The 20700-nt window shown below is 39.1% G+C and overlaps 1 protein-coding gene across 2 annotated transcripts in view; it reads left to right on the top strand.

Annotated features, from left to right (window-relative positions):
- LOC133536396 (spindlin-Z-like) overlaps nt 1-20700 on the top strand; it is a 76633-nt gene that overhangs the window by 27044 nt on the left and 28889 nt on the right. For both annotated transcript variants that reach the window (XM_061876888.1, XM_061876889.1), the window contains 3 exons: nt 3890-3938; nt 4023-4158; nt 6380-6497. In XM_061876888.1, the coding sequence (XP_061732872.1) occupies nt 3890-3938; nt 4023-4158; nt 6380-6497 (303 nt within the window). The remainder of the gene's footprint in view (nt 1-3889; nt 3939-4022; nt 4159-6379; nt 6498-20700) is intronic.

The raw sequence follows: 20700 nt of genomic DNA, 5'->3' as shown, positions 1-20700 counted from the left end.
TAATAACAGTCCTTGATAACCTGGACCAATTCAAATTGTTATTTGTTTTTTTTGTTGTTTAATTTGCATTGCCTCACACGATGAACACTACATATATTTCTACATGACGCTGGATAACACACCGGAGCAGTCACTTTTTTTGCGCTCGCTATCCTGGTACTTAACTATTATCCGCCGACCTCCGTGTTGCTGTAGGGATTAAAAGCGCAACGACACACATTGCGGAAATAACATTATTCTCCGTGCGTCGGCTAAATACAAATATATTCCACAACCCCAAACATGTCTTTTTTAAAGCCTGTAGTGAGGAGAAAGGTTAGTGATGAGGAAAGACAATTCCAGGAAAACTGGGAGATGCAATATTTCTTTGTTGAGCACAGGGGCACCCCGACATGTCTTATCTGCACAGAGAAAGTTGCGGTGCACGAGGGATAAAATTTGAAACGTCATTATACAACTAGACTTGCTGGGTAGTATGCAAAAAATTTTTGGGAAAATCTTTTCTTGCGGCCCAGCCTCACCCAGACTCTGCATCCAGTGGCCCCCAGGTAAATTGAGTTTGAGACCCCTGATATAGATAAATCTTAAAGTGCTTTAGTACAAACTAATATAAAAACAATAAAAGATTCGCCATTTGTGACCTTTTTGTTGTCTTTTCTTAAAGGGATCATTGACGCGCGTTCCCTCCGAAAAAAATCCGTACAACTGCGACGAGACGGGATTAGATTAGATTAGATTAGATAGTACTTTATTTATTCCGTCAGGAGAGTTCCTTCAGGAAAATTACAATTTTCAGCACAATCCCATTCAAGATCAGACAAACATTACAGGGAGACAGAACAGGATCGCTGACGGGTCTGCCGGCTTCCAGCACCCCTTGCAAAAAGATGACATACAGGTAAATGGGGGGGGGGGGGGGGGGGGGGAATAAAAGATTAAAATAAAATAAAATAAAAATCGGTCTTAGCCTGGGCCCTGGAGTGGGGGTGCGGACTGAGGCCAAGGGGAATTAAAACAAACAAAAAAAAAAAAAACAACGACTCATAGCCATAGTACACATCCCTCTTACAACATCAAAGAACACAGAGGACATTAAAGACATTAAAGCAGCAGATACAACCAGACACTTCTACATACAGCTATGAATAAAAAGTAAAATAAACATATACACTGTGAAGGCCTCTGCGGTGTTCCACGCCATTGTCCGCTGGGGAGGAGGAAGCATGGCCAGAGACAGGAGCAGACCCAACAAAGCAACCAAGACAGCCGACTCCACTCTCGGCCAGTATCCAGTCTGCATGGATGAGCGAGGATACGTCCAAGGTGACTGAGGTGTCCGACACCTGCTCACCCAGTCGAGACACCGCAAAGCCTCTCCGTCCCAGCGCTCAGTGCTAGCTCCGCAGCCCTGTACCCTCATCCGCATCTCCTCCAGTCCCTCCAAACAGACTCCGGTGTAGCAGAGACCCAGCAGCTGGTCTCCATGGCCAAAAGGCTCCCGGGAGGCAGATCCAAAAGTCCACAAAAAAAGCACCACAGAGGTCACGAAAGTGCCACCCCTTGTCACACAGTCCCAAAAGGTCCCGGACCAAAATGCAAAAAAATATAATAACACATGAAACCAAGAGGGAAACACAAAAGGATGACACAAGAGCACAGAGCTCCTGCCTACAGCAGCCACTACAGCAACGCCATCTTGGAAAAAAAAATAAAAAAATTATGCAGTCTCAACACTCAAGCAAGACCGAAACACAGCGCAGGGAAGGATTCAAACAATTTAAAGGGAGTCGTGCTATTGTTCACCGTCAAGACAGGAACTCAAATCTTAAGTAAGCCTTGGTAAATCTGCGAACCCCCGCTGTTTTCACTGCATACATTGAATCATAGTATTGTATTATTTTGAGAAAAAACAGGTTAATAAAAAAGTTAGGAGTTCTGCATAATGCGCGAATCGAAATAACACAATCTGGATTTTATGGACCCCAACACGTTATATCGGACTGTGAGTGTACAAACAACGACATGAAGTCATGTAATGATAATGTACAGCATCTACCTTGGAAAGTAGACTTCTACGGTGTCTCCTTTCAGCAGCTTCTCCATATTTTCATGGATAAATGTCCGCCTTGAGATAAAAATTTGACGTCCTTTGCTGGCGTTATTGAGTCATTCTGTTTCAATATGGTGCAGACTAGCAGTAAGCTCCAACTGCTTCGCCAAGTTGTGCTAGTTACACGCGCTGTTAAGTTTTGGATTATTTTTTTCTTTTAATTAAGGGATATCATCCATTTTTATCTCAGCACTGTCGTTCATTCTCACTTTCTTACTTCCCATGCTTGGGAAAACAAAGTTATATCCCTCTCTTGCTACAAACTAATGCTAGCGAGTAAGACCATATTTTTTGTCCGGGTCTAACAGGGTTCACTGTGACATTCGCTATGTAGGGTCCTGTGAAATCTGTTTTATGTATTTCTAAGTTCCATTTTTATTTTAATGGGAGGGTGACTGTTGAGTGTTTTGTGGACATGGTTGACATGATTACCCCAGCCAAACGTTTCTTTTCCTCCGGATGACGACATTTCACTCACATAATGCACATTTTCATGATATTTCGCATTTAACAGTAGATTCCGTTTTAATGGGCTATTTCCGTAATTTCGTCCGCGATTCGGTCAACGCTGAAATCATTGGATCAAAGCTACATCAACTAGCGCAGGGGAGGCTTGTAACCTACATTTTTGCTCACAACTTAAAGGCCTACTGAAACCCACTACTACCGACCACGCAGTCTGATAGTTTATATATCAATGATGAAATATTAACATTGCAACACATGCCAATACGGCCTTTTTAGTTTACTAAATTAAAATTTTAAATTTCCCGCGGAGTTTCCTGTTGAAAACGTGATGGAATGATGACGCGTGTTTGTGACGTTATTGGTTGAAGGGGACATATTAGCCCAGCACCACTTACGGCTAAAAGTCGTCTCTTTTCATCGCGCAATTACACAGTATTTTGGACATCTGTGTTGCTGAATCTTTGGCAATTTGTTCAATTAATAATGGAGAAGTCAAAGTAGAAAGATGGAGGTGGGAAGCTTTTAGTCTTTAGCCACACAAACACATGTTGTTTCCTTGTTTAAAATTCCCGGAGGTGAAGCTTTACTATGGATCAGAGCAGTCAAGCGAACATGGATCAACCGGCAGTTTTCGGTGAGAAAATTGTGGTAATAAGTCTCCTCTTACCGGAGATCAGCGGAGCTTCTGTCCTGCTGCAGCTTCGTGACTTCCCTCAACACTTCTCTCCACACACCCGTGGCAACACCCCAACTCACTAAAACACTAGTAACACAATAGGCAGATAAGGGATTTCCCAGAATTATCCTAGTAAATGTGTCGAAAAATATCTGAATCGCTCTCACTGCAATCGCCTTTTTTTTTTTTCTAGCCCTTCACTCTAAATTTCCTCATCCACGAGTCTTTCATCCTCGCTCAAGTTAATGTGGAAATTGTCGCTTTCTCGGTCCGAATAGCTCTTGCTGCTGGAGGCTCACATTATAAACAATGTGAGGAGCTCTACAACCAGTGACGTCATGCGCACATCGTCCGGTACTTCCAGTAAAGGCAAGGCTTTTTTATTAGCGACCAAAAGTTGCGAAATGTATCGTCTATGTTCTCTACTAAATCCTTTCAGCCAAAATATGGCAATATCGCGAAATGATCAAGTATGACACATAGAATGGACCTGCTATCCCCGTTTAAATAAGAAAATCTCATTTCGGTAGGCTTTTAAAACGTAACAAATTTTGTCTCCCGAAAAACCCGTAAGCCGAGGTATTACTGTATATATCAATGTTTGACGGCTTTGCTGTGGTGTTGCATCTCCCCAGGGCATGCAGGTGTTTCTGCAAATATGATGAAGAAAAAGAATCCCAATAAGTGAGTGAAGACTCCTTCAAGCAAGTGTTTTTGTTACCATGTGGGAATATTTTTTTATTAGTTTTGTTTCATGTCTTCCTGAAGAAAACATAAGAGCAATCTGGGTCCAGCCACCAAAGTATTGTCACAACCACGTCGGAACATTGTTGGCTGTAGAATCCAACACATCTGGAAGGATGGAAGTGGACATGTGGTATGGAAAGGCACCGTACTCGACCAGGTAAGTTTTTTTTTTATAGTGGTTTCGGACTTTATTCAGAATTTAAACTGTAAAATTCCTTGAATTGTTTAACCGAAACAAGATGTAAAAAAGTTGACTATAGTCAGGTTTTTTATTTTTTTTTGGGTGATGCAAACTGTTTTATTTTAATTACCCTCAATAAAGGAGCTAGATGTATGTCTGCTTCAAAGTTACCTCTGTCAGGATGTGTCATGTTTGCTAAAAACTTAACAAGACTGACTTTAATAATTTAGTAGGTGTAGTTTTTTAAATAAATGTTTTGCTGCATGACTTATTTTCACTCTCACATTTTACGTTGCAACATGCAAATTTCAAGTGGATCGACAATACTGTCTCCAAGTGTATTCTGGGTAAAATCCTCATCAACCGTTCACCAACATCAGTCAACAGAGTACAAGTTAGGTGAGCATTTTGCTGCAAAGTGAACATGAGTGACAGTTCATATAAACATAAAAATGGCGCAACAATGCGCAAAGAAAAGGAAAAAAGAGACCAAATGTAACGGTGGTGTATTGTCCCTATTGGCTGCATTAAGTTTTTCCTACTGCTCCCAGCCCGGCACAAATCCAGGTCGCCGGCATGGGAGGCGAGCGTGCTGACTACCGAGCTGAAAGCCCGGGATTTTTCACTCGATAGCACTGGGTCGAAACGTCTTGGTCATGTGCCCTGACCCAGCCTGGCTCTGATTTGTCCCGCCACTGTTTTGTGGTGTCCCGATATAACTTTTTCAATTTCCGATACCAAAGAGATATTGCAGCATTGAGTATTGACCGATACCAACATTGATTCGATACGATATCAGCCTGGATCATAGAGACTTTTACGACTTAGTCTGTGGGATCAAATTACTACTCCAAAAGAAAATCATCATTAGCAACAGTTATTATTAGAACAACTGACCCATTTTTTTTATTAATCAATGTGTTACATACATTTGAACCTTACAGAAAATAAGACAGTGGTACCAAAACTTATGAGCGTATTTCAATCTGCATCTGAGCTTATTCTGTAACTCAAAATGCTGAAATCAGACCCTGTCCCACTGAAATGAGTTTAAATCAATTAAATCCATGCTTGGCCCTCCCGAAACAGCATCATGTTGGTCTGCAGCATGCCTTTTAAAAAGAAAAACATACTTTTAGATATAAGAATTATTGTTCTAAACAATTACAATAGAATGTACTGTAAACAACTACATCAGTTTTATGAAATAATGTAATGATATTGTTCAGCATTTACCATGGAGAGCAGACTTTTTACGGGCTGTTTTTTGTTGTTTTTTAACAATAGGAACCGTGAAATAGTTGTTTGTGTTGCACACAGGTGTCTTTGAATGATGGACCAGAGAAGTCAGCGTTAACAGCAGATATAGTGCTCCACCGTCCAGTCTGTTGTGTCAGGACTAGACTGAAAACATGTCACACACAGCATCTGCAGCTTCTCATTATTTTTATGGCTAGTTTTATCAGTTCCAGCGGTTTGAAGTTGCGTCGATCTTTGGTTTTGGGCTGTGGACAAATACTACTTCAACTGGTGGTGAATGTGCTCGTAACTCAAATTATGCTCGCAACTTAAAGGAGTTGTGTTGGGAATTGTTTTTCTACATTTAAAACACTTCTTTATGGTCTACATGCAATGCAATGGTGGTTATTTGGTATTTAATAATGTACTTGGTAATTCCATGTTCATAGCTGGTTAATCTCTGCTGTTCAGTAATGTAGTTCCAGCTACGCTTTTGTTAAAGTACTTATTCTATTGTTGTTTTGCTACTTTACAGTAAAGCTAGGTTAGCAGTTAGTGGCTTCTTTTCTCCTGTGCTTTTTTGCTCAGGTTGGGGTGTAGCATGCTTAGCGTTTCTCCGTTCTGCAGGATTAAAAACATATAGGAGCAGCTTTGCACGCAGTATGGACTTATCTTACCTCACATCGCATTGATGACTCTTTGTTGCAGATGTGATCACAGGCTGTACACACTGGATTCAGAATAGACTGTCTATATTAGGGTACTAATATGAGATAAGATGCAGTCCCTATATAAGCTGACACTGTGTTTTTATTTTTTACTGATATCAGACCAATAACTATCGAATTGGGACACTTCTGCATATTATCATTTGTTGCTAATTCTAATATTTCTGCTAAACCTAGATATTGTCCTGACTTGAGTGATTATTATTATTATTACTTTTTTAACCTACCAGGTTCCAGTGAATCCTTCCCTCTATCTGATCAAGTATGATGGCTTTGACTGCGTGTATGGTCTGGAGCTTCATAAAGATGAGAGAGTTCAGGGCCTGGAGGTGCTCCCTGACAGACTCGGTAAGTCTGAGGAGAGAGACCAATTTGTCTACTTCTTTACATCTCTGTTGATCACCTGATTCATTTATATTTAAGTAAACATGCAGTGGAGGCAGCAACCAGCAGATGGCACTAATAATTCAAACAACTAGAAAAAACTGCATGATCTGTTCTACTGTAATGGTGAGAGACATTTTGCACTCTAAAATCATGTTGTAATATCAATAATACGTATTAAACAAAACCTACATGTAAAAAAGACAAGCAGTTAGATTCTTCATGATGGATAAGTTGACTAAACAGGATGTCTGTATTGCTTATATTTAAATAATTGTTTTACAAATGTGTTATTCAAATGTTTTTCTTCTTGCAAAGTATTCATTAAAAATGCCTAAGATTTCTTCCCATTCAAGCAGAAACAAATACACTATGATCAATAACATTTAGTGCCCATTCATACACTTGTAATTGTCGTCATCTGATTATGCAATTTGTTGTGTGAACATCTAAAATGGGGACACTTCTGTCTCGTTTAGATATTGTGTGGATGTACAGTGCTACATGAATTATGGCAGGGGTTACGTTCCTGACCCCCTCAGTGGTAGGTGAATTCCCGCAAAGTAAAGGGACAAGCGGTAGGAAATGGATGGACAAAGTGCATCCGGATGGTATTCGCAGCGCTTCACCTTTTCCACATTTTGTTATGTTACAGTCTTATTCCAAAAATGAATACATTAATTTTTGTATGTTGAAGCAAGAGGGGGGACATTTTTTTTGAAGAACCTCTTATTTTATCGATACATTCGATATATCACCTAGGCCTATACAAACACGTTGCTGTTTGAGCAACTAAGATATTGTACATTGTACCTACAAGCTGTCCTCTCTTAGAAAAGGGGGATCGTTCTATACTCAGAGTACGAGGCAGAGGTGTTTTTACGGTCCGTTCAAGGATTGCTGAACAGAGTAGGACGCCACAACACCTGCCAGTAATAATAAATAATATTTTATTTGTGACACACTTTTCATCTAGATCAGGGGTCTCAGACATGCGGCCCGCGGGCCAATTGCAGCCCGCGGGCCATTGCAGCCCGCGAGACGTTGTTTTGCGGCCCCCAACTTAATATGAAAGTTTAATGGTAGTGCGGCCCGCGAGTTTTATGTGAATGGCGCTTGACAGTGTTGTGTTAGTTGGGTCCAAAATGGTTCTTTCAACGTTCTGGGTTGCCTACCCCTGCGTTAGTGGAAAAGCGGCAAGTGACGTTGCCATGGAGACGAGGGTTTTCTTACGTGCCCGGCTGCAGTCACACCGCAACATCTGTCCGTCAGTAATAACAGTCCTTGATAACCTAGACCAATTCAAATTATTAGTTTTTTTTATTGTTGTATTCCATGTATTCATGGAATACATGAATTTTTGTTCTCAAATTTTGCAGACAATACCCCATAATGTCAATGTAAAAAGGTTAAAAAAAAAAAGCTAATTTATTTAAAGTAATAATATTGTATGCGATGCCACAAGCTTGGCACACCTATCTTTGGACTGTTTCGCACATTCCTCTTTGCAGCACCTCTCAAACTTCATCAAGTTGGATTGGAGGCGTACATTTCTGTACATTTCAGCATTCATCTTAGTAGTCAGGCAAGTGACCAAGATGGTCACTCTGTCACAGCTACAGCATTTCTCTGTGGGGAGAGGAGAACCTTCCAGAATGACAACCATCTCTGCAGCAATCCACCAATAAAGCCTGTATGGTTTAGTGCCCAGACAGAAGCCATTTCTTGGCAAAATGCACCTGAAATACTTTCAGACCATGAGAAAGAAAATGATCTGATCTGATGGGACAAAGATTGAATGAACTCTTTGGGGTGAATGCCAGGCGTCATTTTTGGAGGAAATTAGGCTGATACCATCTCTACAGTGAAGCATGGTGGTGGCAGCATCATGCTATGGGCATGTTTTTCAGATAAAAGATTAATGCAGAGATGTAAAGAGACATTTTGCATGAAAACCAGCACTTCTCATCCAACCTAATAAAGCTTTAGAAGTGCTGCAAATAGGAATGGGGGAAACTGCCAAGCTTGTGGTATTCAAAAATACTTCAAGCTGCAAGTACTGCCAAGAGCTGGGAGTACTCATGTACATGTGACTTCTTAGTTTCCTTCTTAAATACATATACAACAAAAAACAACCTTCTACATTGTCTTAATGGGATATTGTCTGTAGAATTTTGAGAACATCCATTTTGGAATCAAGCTGTAACGTAACAAAATGTGGAAAAGTGAAGCATTGCAAACACTTTCCAGATGCATTGTAGGTACGCTATTTATTTTAGGATTTTTGCAATCATATGTATATTGTTTTTATAAACCTCCCACACAGCTTTCACACACACTTATAAACACTTACGGTGCTCATATCGTACACTCTAAAACTGACATAATTTTAACATGAAAATGTTAAATGGGTGATCATCTAAATGTAATCAACGGTACTTTAAAATGGCGCTGGATGATTATGGCAAAAATCACAATTATTTTGATTGATTGATGAACTAGATCATGTACTAATTTGAAAACATGAGTATATTGGACCACCAAAATTGAACTTACAATATAACTTAAAAATGAATTGGAAATAATTTAGTAACAGGTAATGATATAATTGATTGATGATACTTTCTCTTTCTTATCAACTAATGGTTGCCATTCTGCCATTTTGCGGTCCATGCATGTTAGACCTGTGCATTACTGTGTTTTTACCGTTTGTAACAAACTCTATATGGAGGATGTTATTTTGTTGAGCTTCCGAGTTTTAATTTAAGCTTCGGTCTTGATTTGAAGTCACTGTTTGTACCTTGCTAACAGTTAAATGTTTCAAACTAACAAGAACACCATCATGAATTGTGAGTTATTTTTATATAGCGCTTTTTCACTAGTGACTCAAAGCGTGTTACATTGAGAAACTGGTTATCTACATATTACCTACATTTATACAAGTGTGGGTGGCACTGGGAGCAAGGTTGGTGAAGTGTCTTGCCCAAGGACACAACGGCAGTGACTCGGATAGCAGAAGCTGGATTCCAACCAGTACCCCTCAAGTTTCTAGTCAGCCAATCTACCAGCTGAGCCTCGCTGCCCCATTGGCTGGCTCATTTCACCATTAGTATGTAGTTTAACGGAACACATTTGTTTTAAAACAGTCCATATTTTTTACAATTACTACATTTATATAATACAAATATTTTCTGGAATTAAAAAGAAATGATTGATGTTTACGGCTGTCATTCACCCTGTCTTGTTTGGCCCAAAACTTGAGCTGTTGAGATTGTAGGTAAAGAGACCTCAGCCAGCACAACAACAGTTAGGATGCAATATCGTATTGCAGGATTGTGGTGCAAAAAGACAACTGTAAGGATGCAAAGGAGAGAGACCAAAGACAGTCGTTAGGATAGAATCACCGCCGATCCCATCCCAACAACCGTTGTTGTGCTGGCTGAGGTCTCTTTACCTTCAATCTCAACATCTGTCGTTTTGCGCCACGATAAAGCAAAACCGTTTTTGTCAGGGAACGCCCATGTTGAAGACCAATACTTTGGATTCGGCACCAAGGGTTTAGACTAGATCTGTTTAATCTAAGTCTATGAGCATAAAGTGATGAAGCCTGTTCGGATCAGAGGCAAAACGTTTTTTAAGACAAACTGAACAGACCAGTTGCCATTGATTCAATGCTCCGAGAGTATTAAATGATAACTATCCCCATCAGGAGGTTTGGTCATCCGTGTCCGTTGGTTTGTCTGTCTGTTTGCTAGCTAGCTAGTTAGTTAGCTAGTTGGCAAAATAGCCTCAAAAGGTATGGTTCGATTTTCATGACATGTTCAGATGTCATCCAAACTGTGATAAAGAACAACTCTATTGATTTTATGCCTCATCTGGATCATTTCTACCACATTACATTCTGTTATGGGTGTGTGCTAGTTGCCCCGCAGAGACAAAGATAGTGGATGACTGACGAGAGAGTTTACTCATTTCCTTTACTAAGCTATAAATAATTCAAAACGTTACAGGAATGTTTTAATATGACTTTCGGGAAATGTCAGAAAACGGTGATCCGAATCAACGTCTGGATTCAGGATTTTTAAAAAGAATTCTTCTGGGAGAGGGCTGCGCTCTCCAAGTGTTTTTGTAGTTAATCATTCAATGGGTATTTGAACACACTATGTGTACCTGTAGCTGTAATTCCTTAATGTTAAATGTTTCAACTTATGTTGTAAAGTATGCTGTTTAACAGCTAATTTAAATTGATAGTTTATGTAATTATAGCGTAGCTGTTAATGCTCATTTATTTTAATGTGTGCTAGAGAAGTTAAGTCCCTACCTTTAGTCAAAAGTGATTTATGACCCCCCATAAAACAATGATTTATGACCCTCAAGGTCAAAGGTCAATGATTTATGAGGGGTCAAGTTCAAAGGTTAATGATTTATGAGGGGGTCAAGGTTAAAGGTCAAAGTCAAAGGTCAGGTTCAAATGTCAAGGTCAAGTGGGTGTAGCTTACCCGGAAGAGGGTGGAGTTAAGACCTGCGGTGGGAGTGGTTAAACCAGGAAGAGGGTGGAGTTTTAAACAGAAAGAGGGCAGAGTTAAGACCTGCGGTGGGAGTGGTTAAACCAGGAAGAGGGTGGAGTTAAGACCTGACAGGGAACAGAGGAGGGATCAGTTTTTTTAAGAAAGCAATGTCATCTGAGCAGCATGTGACCATATATTTGATAGTTTAAATGTTTACGATCGTTTGAAACAACTTCCAGATTTCGATGTATTGATGGTTGGGAATGTTACGTGTGGAGATGTGGACACGCACGCACTTCACACACACACACACACACACACACACGCAGAGGAGGTGGAGCTTTATACGTTAGCGTAAAGACTTTGTTCGATTCGGTCATGATTAGTGAAACGCCTGTTTCGATTTATAAAAATAATAAAACTTACATTGACGCTCCGCAAAAAAGTCGAGTGTTTCTAAATCGTATTCAGATGCCGCCGACCGAATCTTTGCGTGAGAAATGGGATTTGGAAGGGGAGGGATCTTTTGGATTTGTATTCAGATACGAAATGGGGGATATCTGCTTATTTCAGCTAAAAGAAAGAAGAGACGGAAGCCCTTTCTCGATATTTTCATCGTTATCTATCGTGGATTGGGAAGTTTTTGGTGGACACGCACACACGCACACACACGCACACACACACACACTTCACACACACACACACGCACACACACACACACACACACACGCACACGCACACACACACACACACACACACACACACACACACACACACACACACACACACACACACACACACACACACACATTCGTACGCACTGAAACAACTTCCGTACCTCACGAAAACATATTTAAACAGATGGAAAAAACTATCGCAGAACACAGTGTCACGTAGCAACTGGTCTTTACGGTCGTTTGAATCAACAGGTCAGTTTGGGGGACAAAAGGAGGGTTCAGTTTTTACTGACTTCCCATCTGACAGTTTAAATGTTTATGACCGTTTGAATCAACAGGACACGCACGCACACACACACACACGCACGCACACACACACACACACACACACACACACACATACACACACACACACACACGCACACACACACACACACACACACACACACACACACACCATTACCTCTGCTTTACCATGTTATTAGACATTGGTTTAACTCCATTTAAGCATTTAAACGTTAAAAGCATTACACTTGTACGACGATGTAATACCTTTTTTTTTTTTAACAGCCGATGACGACGAAGTGAAAGACGATGAACTTTGCTTAAACGGTCTTACAAAGTTGGAAGATGATTTTCGAGGTGTGTTTAAACCTTCAAATTATTTAATATTATGTGTATTCATTATTTAGTTTCATAGAGGATTTGCCGTAAGATCCTAACGCGATCGTTTTAACACAATCGCAGTCTGGTGAGTCAAATGATTCTCATTTTACAAGAAAAAAAACATGCGGTATACGATACATATATACATATATTTACTTACAGATTTTCCGTTTACATCTCTTGCTCACTGGTCTCCCTTAAAGCTGGCGGGTCCGTCAACGGCCGTTCCAGGCAGAGGAGAAGGCTTGATTGTGCCAAAGACTCCAGACATCGAATCCTTGCTCCGAGGGGAAATCATCGAAAACGACGGTGAATGTCCGACAGGCACCCGCTGTAAGTTTTTCTCGTTTTCTGTAAGCTTTTTAAGATTCTCAGGAGCTTTAAAGAGCTCCTCTCATTCCAATGTCTTTCGCTCAAATGAATTTCGCGCCTAAGGGGAATGGGCGGGGACTGATTCCGGAGGTGGGCGGTTGTTTCCGCCAAGCAACCTTCTGGTTGAAATGGAGTGTGGATCAAGATGGATCCCTACTCTATATTCTTTTATTTAACCCAATGTTTTTTAAATACGTGTATAATGCTTTATATCCTATGGGTTGTGAATTCCATCCTACAATATCTTCCAAGGAACCCAAAGAAATGTTACCACACCTCCCGCTTTATTTATTCTATAGATTGCCTGAACTATTTCATAAACTAAATCTTGTCTTGTTTCTGATGCTATGTTTTTTATGCTCATCAATGCACTGTTGGACTGCGAGCACACAACTACTTTCCTTGCTTTGTTTTCCTCTATCCAGTTAACTGCCATATAAATTGCTACCAATTCCCCCGTAAAAACAGATAGTTTATCACTGATTATTTTATTTAATACTATGTTTCCTTGTGGGATAACTGGTACAGCTCTTACCTTTATTTTTTTTTATATAGTTTTTGATGCATCCGTATATATCATATCTCAATCCATTTTTCTATCCGGTAACTATTTAAATTTCTATTCTTTAGTAATTGCATGTTTTCTTTTGGGTTATCAAACATCCACGGTGGTATTGCAGGCATTGGTACTGTAGGACTAACTTTAATATTGTCAATTTTAACTTTATTACATATGTCTCCTATAATCCACCCAAAACTATTCTTTTTTGTTTTCTCTTTTTCTTGGCAGATTGGTAGCACTGGACAAGTCGGATATCCTTGCTTGGATCCTTTTAAAGTTGCCCGATAAACTGCTGAGAGTTGATCTCTCCTCTTGTCCAAAGGTTTTTCGTTCATTTTTACTTGTAATACTGGCACTAGGGTTGATGTAGTAGCTCCACAACATAACCTTAAAGCCTGTGACTGGATCCGGTCTATTTTCCCAAGTCATGTTTTTGAAGCAGATTGGTAAATAATGCATCCGTAATCAATAACAGATGGAATTAAAGTTATAAATATATACATGTATTGTTTTCAACGTTAACCTATCAGCCCCCCAATCATTACCCCTCAAAGACCTCATTATATTTAACACCTTTTTACTTTTTCCCCTATTTTTTTATTTTCCGGAAGGAACACTCCTGAAGGAATAAATAAAGTACTATCTAATCTAATCTAATCAAATCTATTTTGCTGATGTGGGTTGACTAGTTCATATTTTTATCAAACCATATTCCTAAATATTTAAATACTTGTACCTCTTCTATATTTTCACCTTAGAGTTTTTATTTGGAGCTTGTTTGGTACTTTTGTCTTTGTAAAATGTATGACTTTTGTCTTTCCAACAGAGAATCTTAAACCTCAAGCCGTTCCCCAGTCTTGAACATTATTTACCACTTTGTTAGTTTTTTGATTATTTCTTTTGACTCTAAATAATATACTAGTCTTTCATTAATCTTTTTTTTTTCCATTACTTTTCCCCAAATTTATAATTTCCTGCCTCTTCCGGGTCTTACCCTGACTTGCATATTGGAATTGTTACCGCTAATTTTCCCCTCTGCCGGTCATTCTCCTTCTTCATATATCCTGTCATATCATTTCAAGACCACTTCTTTGACGATGCCACCTAAGTTTTTGATCATTTGATAACCCGCTAGGTCTTTCCCCGGTGACGTATTTTTAACCTTTTTCAAAATTCGAACCATTTCATTCAAAGAAAATGTCATATCCATAGTGTTGGTAAAGCTATTAACGTTGTCTTCCATCATTTCCCCAATATTTAAACTCATTGTTTTTTCTCTCTTTTGTTTTTCCACATTTCTCAAATTATCATTACCGTGCACTTTAACAAATGTTTTTGCTAAAGGTTCTGCTGTTTCTTTACCCGTGACTACATCTTCTTTGATAAATGTGGCACATCATCCTCTTTACCCTTCATTCCTATCTTTACGAATCGTTATATATCCTTTTATTATAAAGTTTAATTTTGGCTTCAGCCCTGTTTCTTGAATACAAATTATACGTGGTTTAGTTTTCATATTTTTAATATATCCCTTTAATTCATGTTCGGTTGCTATCAAACTTCTGGCATTCCACCGGACCATTAACAGGGTGTTGGAATGTGGTAACATGACTCCGTCACGTCTACTCTCCGTAGTACGGCTTGCACCCGGTACCAAGATAGTTCTTTCAACAACTTTGATGCTGCTTTGACAATTATTTTGATCTTCTCAGTCTTATTTTTACTTTCATTTTGTATCAAAGCTGAGTTGTGCTCTCTGGTTTATTTTGCAAATGAACCGACAGAACATGATCATGTACAAGACTCGCCTACCCACAATGCACTGCAACCCAACGCTCCTGGTCGGATGTTTTTTTCGGGGTTCATGGAGAGATGCGGTAAAGAGTGGTAGCCAAGACACACGGTCACACACGGTCACACACGGTCACACACGGTCACACTCGGCAATTATTTTGACCTGGGGAGCAGATATAGAGGAAAAAATGTGTCTGGGGGGCCGGGATATCTGATTTTCAGGTACAAAAAACTTCACAATGACACAAAATAAACACAACAGTTAAACCTCACACTAAAAACAAGACATTGACTTGTACGTTCAAAAGACAGAATAGAACAAGTCAAGACATGCAATGCCATCTACAAAATGTTATGTAAATGTTAGTCATTACACACGCGGCTATGGTTTTGATGTATTTGTTGCAGACATGTTTACGTCAAGTAACATCACATGGTTCCATTTGCACCTTTCAACAAATCTGAAAAGGAATATTAAGAAGTAAAACTTATATTTAATCCTACCTCTTCTCCGAGCACACGGTGACCGTACATACGGGTCGAAAAATGTTGACCTAATTCAGCATTTCTCAAAGTGTGGGGAATAGAGACATGACAGGTGGGGCGCGAGGAAAGGGAGGAAATTTTTTATTTTTGATTTTTTTTTTACTATGCTTTCATTTTCTATACACACTGTAAATCACTTTGTGATTCTGTCTGTGAAATCCGCCGTATAAATAAATGTAAATTACTTATTTTTCCTGTAGGCTTTAAATTTCTCGGCAGGAGCGAAAGTTTGACAGACATAGCAACAGTAACTTTTGCAGGCAGGGCTAAGAGGAACAAACTTTCGCGCGGATGGGTAGCAGGCTAATGTGCGAACCACAATTACACAAAATGGATACATTTGCAACTCGCACCTCAAAGGTCTGCGGAGAAACAAAAATATGACGGGTCTAATCAACCAAAAAGTCAACCTAAAAGAAAATATGGCGAAGGGTATCTTGCTCTTGGATTCACGGCAGCGGAGGTGGGGGCAGAGGAGAGACCCCTGTGTGTTCTTTGTCTAAAACGGCTAGCAGCAAACAGCATCAGGCCCAACAAAGTAAAGAGACAACTCGAGACCACACATGATGTCCAATAAATTGTTTTGTTGGGGCGATGGGGGTAGGTGGGCCTTGAGTCTAAAGTGGTGATGACAGAAAAAAAAAAAAGTTTGAGAAGCCCTGACCTAATTGTACGGATCTCACTTTAAACGGCAAACCGATCATTTAAATGTTTTCACTTTTGAATATGAAACGAGGAGTAAAATGTACAATGTACAATATTATCAATTATTTCACAAGGACATGTTTTAAGGATATTGTACAGTATCATTAAATCTAAAATGAATGTGATCACTTTCAGGATCATTTTATTTTTAGCCAGTAAACAACTGTTATGTACTTTTGAATCGGGTTTTCAAAAAAAAAAAAAGGGAGGGACAATCAAGGATCAACAATGGCACGACTTTCACTAACTTGCGTGAGGTCAAAAGACAAGAGATTTTAGACCAATGCTGCTTTGGATCTGTTCCTGCTAAACTAGTAAGTGACTTTCAATGCTCAAATCAGAATAATAATACTAATTTTAGCTACTGGAAATTTGTGTGGTAGCAATAAATACCCACCAGCGCGATACTTTGCAGTTCCACACTGACCAACCACGCAACAAACTCAAAAGAACTGTACAAGGAAAAAAACAATGCAGTGACTTCAAACTGCAAATATAAGGTTTGAGTAAAATATGTAGGTTGGTGTGAATGTTGTCCGTCTATCTATGTTGACCCTGCGATGAGATGGCGACTTGTCCAGGGTGTACACCTCCTTCCACCCGATTGTAGCTGAGATAGGCGCCAGCGACCCCCACGTCCCCAAAAGGGAATAAGTGGTAGAAAACGAATGTAGGTTCCTACTGTGGAAAGTTCAGTAATACAGAATCATTGTGGCATTATCGTGTCAGTTGGACGCTATATGCGCTAGTCCTCATGGTAAATGTGGTTTTGCTTTTGGGAAAACGCCATCGCTTTGGTTCACTGGTGCGGCCAATATAAACCAAAACTGAAAATTCTTAAGTGGGGCTTTAAGTAGAGTTTATAAATCTTGTATCTGTGCCACATATAGCCTTATTTCAGTGTCAACAGTCTCCAGCTTACTTGCTACACATGTTTTGGCTCTGCCCATCCCTGTGCAGTTATTGGACCGACATTTTTAATACTTTGTCTGATGTTGTAATTACCTACTAGGCCTTCTTTGCCTTTATTTGTTGTTGTATCTTTATGTTAGCAATTGGGACTTTTTGAATGAAATTGTCTGTGGCTCCATGTTAACGAAGTTGCCTGTACTATTTGACTGATGCATTTTATTGATTGATTTATTAGCAGTAATTGCACAAAGGCATTCTTCTTATTTTAGTTTTCTGACAGCACGTAGGCGTTCGCATCAACTTTCGTCTTTTTAACAAATGGGTAAAGGGGGAATGATGTATGCCGTAAAACTAGTTGGCACATTTAATATTTAATAATAATGAATATTGTAAAATTCTATAATTTTTGTTATTTAAAGGGGAAAACCCGATTCAAAAGTACATAACAGTTGTTTACTGGCTAAAAATAAAATGATCCTGAAAGTGATCACATTCATTTTAGATTTAATGATACTGTACAATATCCTTAAAACATGTCCTTGTGAAATAATTGATAATATTGTACATTGTACATTTTACTCCTCGTTTCATATTCAAAGTGAAAACATTTAAATGATCGGTTTGCCGTTTAAAGTGAGATCCGTACAATTAGGTCAGGGCTTCTCAAACTTTTTTTTTTTTTCTGTCATCACCACTTTAGACTCAAGGCCCACCTACCCCCATCGCCCCAACAAAACAATTTATTGGACATCATGTGTGGTCTCGAGTTGTCTCTTTACTTTGTTGGGCCTGATGCTGTTTGCTGCTAGCCGTTTTAGACAAAGAACACACAGGGGTCTCTCCTCTGCCCCCACCTCCGCTGCCGTGAATCCAAGAGCAAGATACCCTTCGCCATATTTTCTTTTAGGTTGACTTTTTGGTTGATTAGACCCGTCATATTTTTGTTTCTCCGCAGACCTTTGAGGTGCGAGTTGCAAATGTATCCATTTTGTGTAATTGTGGTCCGCACATTAGCCTGCTACCCATCCCGCGCGAAAGTTTGTTCCTCTTAGCCCTGCCTGCAAAAGTTACTGTTGCTATGTCTGTCAAACTTTCGCTCCTGCCGAGAAATTTAAAGCCTACAGGAAAAATAAGTAATTTACATTTATTTATACGGCGGATTTCACAGACAGAATCACAAAGTGATTTACAGTGTGTATAGAAAATGAAAGCATAGTAAAAAAAAAATCAAAAATAAAAAATGTCCTCCCTTTCCTCGCGCCCCACCTGTCATGTCTCTATTCCCCACACTTTGAGAAATGCTGAATTAGGTCAACATTTTTCGACCCGTATGTACGGTCACCGTGTGCTCGGAGAAGAGGTAGGATTAAATATAAGTTTTACTTCTTAATATTCCTTTTCAGATTTGTTGAAAGGTGCAAATGGAACCATGTGATGTTACTTGACGTAAACATGTCTGTAACAAATACATCAAAACCATAGCCGCGTGTGTAATGACTAACATTTACATAACATTTTGTAGATGGCATTGCATGTCTTGACTTGTTCTATTCTGTCTTTTGAACGTACAAGTCAATGTCTTGTTTTTTAGTGTGAGGTTTAACTGTTGTGTTTATTTTGTGTCATTGTGAAGTTTTTTGTACCTGAAAATCAGATATCCCGGCCCCCCAGACACATTTTTTCCTCTATATCTGCTCCCCAGGTCAAAATAATTGCCGAGTGTGACCGTGTGTGACCGTGTGTGACCGTGTGTGACCGTGTGTCTTGGCTACCACTCTTTACCGCATCTCTCCATGAACCCCGAAAAAAACATCCGACCAGGAGCGTTGGGCTGCAGTGCATTGTGGGTAGGCGAGTCTTGTACATGATCATGTCCTGTCGGTTCATTTGCAAAATAAACCAGAGAGCACAACTCAGCTTTGATACAAAATGAAAGTAAAAATAAGACTGAGAAGATCAAAATAATTGTCAAAGCAGCATCAAAGTTGTTGAAAGAACTATCTTGGTACCGGGTGCAAGCTGTAGCTTTACCAACACTATGGATATGACATTTTCTTTGAATGAAATGGTTCGAATTTTGAAAAAGGTTAAAAATACGTCACCGGGGAAAGACCTAGCGGGTTATCAAATGATCAAAAACTTAGGTGGCATCGTCAAAGAAGTGGTCTTGAAATGATATGACAGGATATATGAAGAAGGAGAATGACCGGCAGAGGGGAAAATTAGCGGTAACAATTCCAATATGCAAGTCAGGGTAAGACCCAGAAGAGGCAGGAAATTATAAATTTGGGGAAAAGTAATGGAAAAAAAAAAAGATTAATGAAAGACTAGTATATTATTTAGAGTCAAAAGAAATAATCAAAAAACTAACAAAGTGGTAAATAATGTTCAAGACTGGGGAACGGCTTGAGGTTTAAGATTCTCTGTTGGAAAGACAAAAGTCATACATTTTACAAAGACAAAAGTACAAAACAAGCTCCAAATAAAAACTCTAAGGTGAAAATATAGAAGAGGTACAAGTATTTAAATATTTAGGAATATGGTTTGATAAAAATATGAACTAGTCAACCCACATCAGCAAAATAGATTTGATTAGATTAGATTAGATAGTACTTTATTTATTCCTTCAGGAGTGTTCCTTCCGGAAAATAAAAAAATAGGGGAAAAAGTAAAAAGGTGTTAAATATAATGAGGTCTTTGAGGGGTAATGATTGGGGGGCTGATAGGTTAACGTTGAAAACAATACATGTATATATTTATAACTTTAATTCCATCTGTTATTGATTACGGATGCATTATTTACCAATCTGCTTCAAAAACATGACTTGGGAAAATAGACCGGATCCAGTCACAGGCTTTAAGGTTATGTTGTGGAGCTACTACATCAACCCTAGTGCCAGTATTACAAGTAAAAATGAACGAAAAACCTTTGGACAAGAGGAGAGATCAACTCTCAGCAGTTTATCGGGCAACTTTAAAAGGATCCAAGCAAGGATATCCGACTTGTCCAGTGCTACCAATCTGCCAAGAAAAAGAGAAAACAAAAAAGAATAGTTTTGGGTGGATTATAGGAGACATATGTAATAAAGTTAAAATTGACAATATTAAAGTTAGTCCTACAGTACCAATGCCTGCAATACCACCGTGGATGTTTGATAACCCAAAAGAAAACATGCAATTACTAAAGAATAGAAATTTAAATAGTTACCGGATAGAAAAATGGATTGAGATATGATATATACGGATGCATCAAAAACTATATAAAAAAAAATAAAGGTAAGAGCTGTACCAGTTATCCCACAAGGAAACATAGTATTAAATAAAATAATCAGTGATAAACTATCTGTTTTTACGGGGGAATTGGTAGCAATTTATATGGCAGTTAACTGGATAGAGGAAAACAAAGCAAGGAAAGTAGTTGTGTG

This window comes from Nerophis ophidion, linkage group LG17 (genome assembly GCF_033978795.1).
Source record: "Nerophis ophidion isolate RoL-2023_Sa linkage group LG17, RoL_Noph_v1.0, whole genome shotgun sequence".
Classification (NCBI taxonomy): Eukaryota; Metazoa; Chordata; class Actinopteri; order Syngnathiformes; family Syngnathidae; genus Nerophis; species Nerophis ophidion.
The sequence above is the reverse complement of the archived record's forward strand: the minus strand, read 5'-3'. Positions and strand labels throughout refer to the sequence as shown.